The following is a 6,000-nucleotide window of genomic DNA, read 5'->3' on the forward strand; positions in this document are numbered from 1 at the left end:
ACTTAAATGATTTCATCTCTGCAACGAAATCTGTTTCATCAATGTCCTCTGAATCTCCATCTTTCAAATAGATTGCTAAATTTTTGCAAAACTATTCCAGTTTCTCATCTTCCTGATCAGATAGCTTGGACGGGTTAAAAAGAAACCCAAATTTACTCGCGTAGAATTCTATCTCTTCGAATCTCGATGACATACTAGTTAAGGCAACGTCAAGAATAGGTATAAAATATCCTATCCTAAATTTCTCCTCTGCTTCATCCTGCAACTCTTGATGACTAACTTCCTCCGACCGATTAGGTTCTCTGGTACGCTTTTGCCCAAGTTGAGGTTTAGGCCTCCTGATTCGAGGCACTTTGAACTCTGACTCGCAGCCTAAAGATTCTACAAGTTCCCTCGCGGTTGTGAGCGCCTTTTTAAAACCGTTTTCTCGATAATCTTGAATGAAAGACTTAAGGCCCTGCAGATGCTGCAATGTCGTATCTAGAGTTGAATCGACCGCTTGTAACGTCTTGCTAACGAGATTGACAGCTTGCAATAAGTCATACCAAAGAACAAGCCCTAACACAAATTCGAGCGATTTTAGGGAGTGCTCTACAAGAGACAAAGCCTCAGACCTAACAGCAGGATCACTAGTAGTCTCAGCTATTTATTCCAAAGCACTACAAACGTTGCCCAGTTGAAATCTTACGGTCTTGACACTCTCGACATGACTTTCCCACCGAGTATCTGACAAGGGTTTCAATGTTAGATTGGTACAATAAACCTTGAAAATGTCCCACCTTTTCGTCGAAGCAGAAACTAAAGTGTACAGACGCTGAATAACTCCAAAAAAAGTCATTGCCTCTTTGTGGCATGAAGCCATCTCACAAAGTACCAAGTTCAAACTATGAGCACAACACGACACGTGCATTGCTCGTTTGTTTATTTTTTTAACCCTGGTCTGAACGCCCTTCTCTTTGCCCTTCATGTTGGATCCATTATCGTAATCCTGAGCTCTAGCGTCCATAATTTCTAAATTATTTTTCTCCAAAGCATTTATCAGCTCATCCGTCAAACCCTCACCCGACGAGTCATCTACCTTTAAAAATTCAACAAACCGCTCAACAATATTTGGAATACCGGTCATATCGACGTAGCGGAGTACCAACGTCATTTGTTCCTGGTGGCTAATATCAGGCGTGCAATCCAGGATGATGCCAAAATATTTCGCAGCTCGCACTTCTTCCAAAATTTTCTCCTTTGTTGCCGTTCCTGTAAAAAAAAAATTATTAAATTTTGTCGAGACTTTTTGTGGGTCGGGATTGGGGGCAAGCCTCCGTCTTCTTCTTCTTTAATCCCGTTACTCCTCCGAGGAGTCTGGGGCTGACACCAGGCGCTTCCATGCTTCTCTGTCGTGGGCCAGCAAGTTGAGCTCCGGCCACGACTTCCCTTTCTCTAGGGCCTCGCTGTATATGGACCGCTTCCAAGTATGTGCTGGTCGACCGGGTCGCCAAGCCTCCGTGCTCCCTTTGAAATATGTTTACGTACCGATCAACGAAATCATCTCGTTTTGTATTTCTGGCCCCATGTAGTGAACGTGAGTTTTCTTGTCTCTGACGCGACGGAGGTGTTCTCTCATCGGAGGGTCAAACGTAGCCAGCATTTCCATGAGTTTCAGGAAATTCCCGTTGTCTCGTTCGTACAGAGTGGATGAAGAGCCACGAAAGGCCGAATTCGTTTCCGCCAGGTACTGGACTCCAGCGAGTATTCTTGTGAGCACATCCCTGCCAGTGTTTTCTCTCTCGATCAATTATTCCTTCGTTTACCTTGTCCACAGTTGACTTCTTAGCCAAACGCTGTTCAAGCTCCGTCCACTCGGCAAAGTGTTTGAAATGCTCGGGGGAACATTGGTGTTTCCGAAGCCTTTCTGAGCAGTGCTTCCAATCTCTAAAGCCCTCTTCCTTGCTTAACGAACTGGTTCGAGTGTTGTGCCTAGACGGATCACTAAAAATTCGACAGCAAAAACAGTAAGCCGAGTCTTTCTGTTTGGAGTAAATAAGCCAAGATCTCTCGGACTTTTCACCATTAACCAACGTATAGCGACAAAAATCTTCATAATGTAAACCTACGTCTTGGAGAGAGCTAGGATTCACTAATGGCAAAAAGGAGAGGGGCATGAGAGTTTATGAGGAATGAAATTTAATTTTTCTTTGGGGATACGCTTCTAGCGTTCCACTGAAGGAAGGTCAGAGGAGACATTGGAAAGGGAGTTGGTGAGCTGAGTGAGTTGAGCCGCGACAAGGTCAGGTAAAGAGAGATTGTTTTTGGAAATTAATGATGATATGAGAGAAAGTAGAAGTTCTATGATAGAAACAGAAGTGTTGTCTTTAGACGAAGGGGGGCTAGTATTTTGTAAGGCGGTTCCATTGGAAGAAGATGGAATGGAAAAGCTTTTTAGGATAGCTTGATGGGCCTGTTTATCATAACCAGGAGAAGGGGGCATGTGATTTCTTAGGGAACGTAACCGTTTTCCTATAGGAAAAGGTGGACGGGGAGTTATTCGATTGAGAGTTTGGATTTTGGGAAGCCTGTAGTTTGTGGGGGACTGATGCAGATACATCAGCATAGGACCTGGAGACAGCGCGGAACTGTTTTGATGCTTCCTCAAAGGAAATGCATAGTTCAGCCATGACAGCCTTTATATTTTTTTGGCGGATGTATTCTGGGCAGCTACGGTTTGAAACAAAATTGTGGCCAGAGCAGTAAAAGCAACAGGCCTCTGTCTCTTGTATTGTGCAACTGTCACTTGAATGGTTACCTCCGCATTTAAAACACCGAGGTTTCGATCTACACTTCGTCTTAGTGTGTCCATATCGGCAGCAGTTGTAGCATAGAACTACTGGGAGTTGGTACAGTTCTACTGGAAGCTTGGAGTAGCAGCAGTACACCCTTTGTGGAAGGACTTGGCCGTCAAATGTTATGACTACGCTTTGTGTAGGGCGCTACTCAGAGTGACCCTCCGAGGATCGGTACCTATAATTCAACCTTCTGACTTAAAGGATTTCTCCACAGTCAGTTGGAAGAGTTAAGTTATTCTTAACTTCTTCCTCTGACCATTCAGACGGGACCTCCTTAACGAGACCCATGCGTGTAATGTTATAGATGGGATACCATGTTGGGATACTTGTTACGTTGCCTTTGATGATTAAATTCGGGTTTATAATAAACGCGTTCGCGGCGTCAGCCGAACGGAATTCCACTGCAACTCGGTTACGGCCTACTTTTTTAATTCCGTCTTGGAGGATTTTTTTTATTTTGAGTTTCATGAGAAGCTGGCCAAATTTGATCGGATGCATGTATGATCCTGCTTGAGGATCAGCCTCAATTCGCGATACGTGGACGAAAAGGGGACCGGTCTGTACGGGAGTAGTGGGCTCGACCAATACTGGTTTTGACCGTTTTGGAGCTAACTGTGTCATCTTCGCTTGCGTTGATTTGGCGCGGAGGTTTACGGTTGTTGATTTCCAAATCTTCATCCTTCCCATAGGGGTTAGATAAAGGAGAAAAAGGGAGACAGGGTTCTGGTGATGACTCAAGAGGGTCGGGGGATAAGTCAGGTGGAGCGGGAGGAGGCCACCTACAATTGGTACCACCAGATGCTTCTCGGGACCCTTAAACAAAAGCCCATTTTCAAGCCAATATTCTTCATATGGTCTCTCTTTCAAAATCTCCATTACCGCCTTTAAAGCAACATCTCTCAGTTGGGCTTGCTTCAATTTCTCTTGAAAATCAGATGTTATCATTGCTACATAGTGGTTTCTGCTCAGCGCATCTGCATGTCGCATTTGGGATCCCTTTCTGTGCTCCACCGTGAAGTTGTACTCCTGAAGGAGCATTATCCACCTGGCCACTCTTGTGGATGTAGACATATCTCTCTTCATGAGCGTCATCTGAAAAGCTTTACAATCAGTTACTATTTTGAATTTAATCCCAAATAAGTATTTTCGAAACTTCTTTATTGCCTCTATGATGGCTAGTGCCTCAAGTTCATAACTTGAATATCTACTTTCAGCGTCGGTGGTCTTTCGGCTCATGTAATACACAGGATGCAAACAACCATCTTCATTGCTCCTCTGCATCAATATAGCAGCATATGCCACACTATATGCGTCTGTATGCAGCTCTGTTTCTAACTTAGAGTCATAAATCTGCAGCACTGGGGTGCTAGTAAGCTTCTTCTTCAATTGTTCAAATGACTCTTTCTGTTCTTGGTTAAAGTTAAAGTTACAGTCCTTCTTCATTAAATCAGTTAGAGGTTTTGCAATCAAAGAATAATTTTGGATAAACTTACGGAAGTAAGATGTTAGTTAGACCAACAAAACTCTGCAGCTGTTTAATCGTCTTTGGTTCAGGAAATCTTCGTACAGCCTCTGTCTTGTCTGGCGATGGTTTCACCTGGCCATTCTCAATAATGTGGCCTAAATACTCCACTCTTTTGACAACCAACTGTGACTTCTTCCAGTTCATCTCCAGTCCATACTGTGATGCTACTTGCATTACTTCTTGCAGCCGTTCTACGGCCTGTCTTTCAGTTTGAGCTGGAATTAATAAATAGTCGATGAATATTAATACAATCTTTTTGGCAATCAGCTCACGATAGATTATCGTTATAAATCTTGTGAAAACTTTGGGACAAACGGCTAAACCAAGTGGTGCTTTCAAGAACTCAAACTGGCCATTGTGTGTAACAAAGGCAGTAAACTTTACTGAATCCTCATGTACAGCAGCCTTACTCCCAGCGATTAATATTCGCTATCCAAAAAAGCCAATTCAAACTCAGTTGAAAAATTGAACCCGATTCATTTGGTACCTCGGTTTTGACTGAGCCGCGGACCAGAGGCAACGTAGAAAATATATCAAGAAACGACTAGTGATTATTTTTGAAACGGTAGCCGAAGTAAGCCGATATCAGGCCGATGTTGCGTTCCGTATTTCAATAGAGGTGAAAGAAAGAGATGTCGCTCTATAAAATTGTATAAGATCTTGTGTTTTTTCTCGCTCTGACAAGGAAAAAATAGGTGTGCGTTCGAAGTACTAGCGAAGCTTGAAATAAGAAATCCGGTAATTATTAGTCCATATTATGTTTTTTATTTTTCAACGTTAGTAAAAGATTAATATTAATAGAATAGAATAGAATAGAATAGAATATATCTTTATTGAACACCACAAATTAAAATATAAAAAAGAGAACTTATAAACTAGGAACAATGAACAATAGGCGACCTTATCGCTTAGAGCGATCTCTTACAGGTAACCTTAAACATAAAGAAATAAAACTAAAGAAAATTTGAGGGCGGTGTACCTACTACCTAACTACTTATAATATAGCTAAATAAACCATACATACTATAGCTACATAAATACTAACATAAGTTACATATTCTAACTAATATACGTACATACCATTATTAATATACATACAAACATACATACATCCTATATATATACAATAAATACCTATATTCATACAACATCTCGAAAGTAGGTAAGTAAGTAAGTAACTATTGAGACAGATAATGTTTTTTAACAGAACTTTTAAAAACCTGCAGTGATTTAGAGCTACGGATAGTTAGAGGCAGAGAGTTCCACAGCTTAATTGCTTGAACCGTAAAAGAGTCGGTATAAAATTTGGTCGAATGGGCAGGATATTCCAGTAGAAGTTGCTGAGATGAACGCATAGGCCTTCCCTGCGCATTCAAACGAAATTCAAACCGTTCCTTTAAGTAGTTTGGTGCACATGGGTTGAAAAGTATTGAGTACAAGAGAGAAAGAATATGTGCATTCCGTCGGAGGCGAATCGGGAGCCACTTGAGTTTAGTGCGGTGATCTCAAATGAGATTGGCCGCCGTGGTCGAAATTCGGCTAGGAGGACATTACATTATTCTGAAATATGGTCAAATTTTCGTAAGCCGAAAATTATTCGTATACAGAAGTTTTGAAGGCGCTCAAGTTTGTTTAATT

At 41.8% G+C, this 6,000-nt stretch overlaps 2 protein-coding genes across 2 annotated transcripts; both read right to left on the minus strand.

Annotated features, from left to right (window-relative positions):
* Positions 1-194: 194 nt before the first annotated feature.
* LOC119694274 (zinc finger MYM-type protein 1-like) lies at positions 195-1,781 on the minus strand. The gene is made up of 2 exons (XM_048625343.1): positions 1,528-1,781; positions 195-1,251 (listed from the first exon to the last, which is right to left on the minus strand). Exons 1-2 carry the CDS (start codon positions 1,646-1,648, stop codon positions 647-649), a joined length of 726 nt encoding a protein of 241 aa, XP_048481300.1. The 5' UTR covers positions 1,649-1,781; the 3' UTR covers positions 195-646.
* Positions 1,782-2,489: 708 nt separating this feature from the next.
* LOC125489446 lies at positions 2,490-5,154 on the minus strand. Its single transcript, XM_048625342.1, has 2 exons — positions 4,415-5,154; positions 2,490-4,008 (listed from the first exon to the last, which is right to left on the minus strand). Exons 1-2 carry the CDS (start codon positions 4,534-4,536, stop codon positions 3,033-3,035), a joined length of 1,098 nt encoding a protein of 365 aa, XP_048481299.1. The 5' UTR covers positions 4,537-5,154; the 3' UTR covers positions 2,490-3,032.
* Between the last annotated feature and the right edge of the window lie 846 nt (positions 5,155-6,000).

Source organism: Plutella xylostella, chromosome 14 (assembly GCF_932276165.1).
Source record: "Plutella xylostella chromosome 14, ilPluXylo3.1, whole genome shotgun sequence".
Taxonomy (NCBI): domain Eukaryota; kingdom Metazoa; phylum Arthropoda; class Insecta; order Lepidoptera; family Plutellidae; genus Plutella; species Plutella xylostella.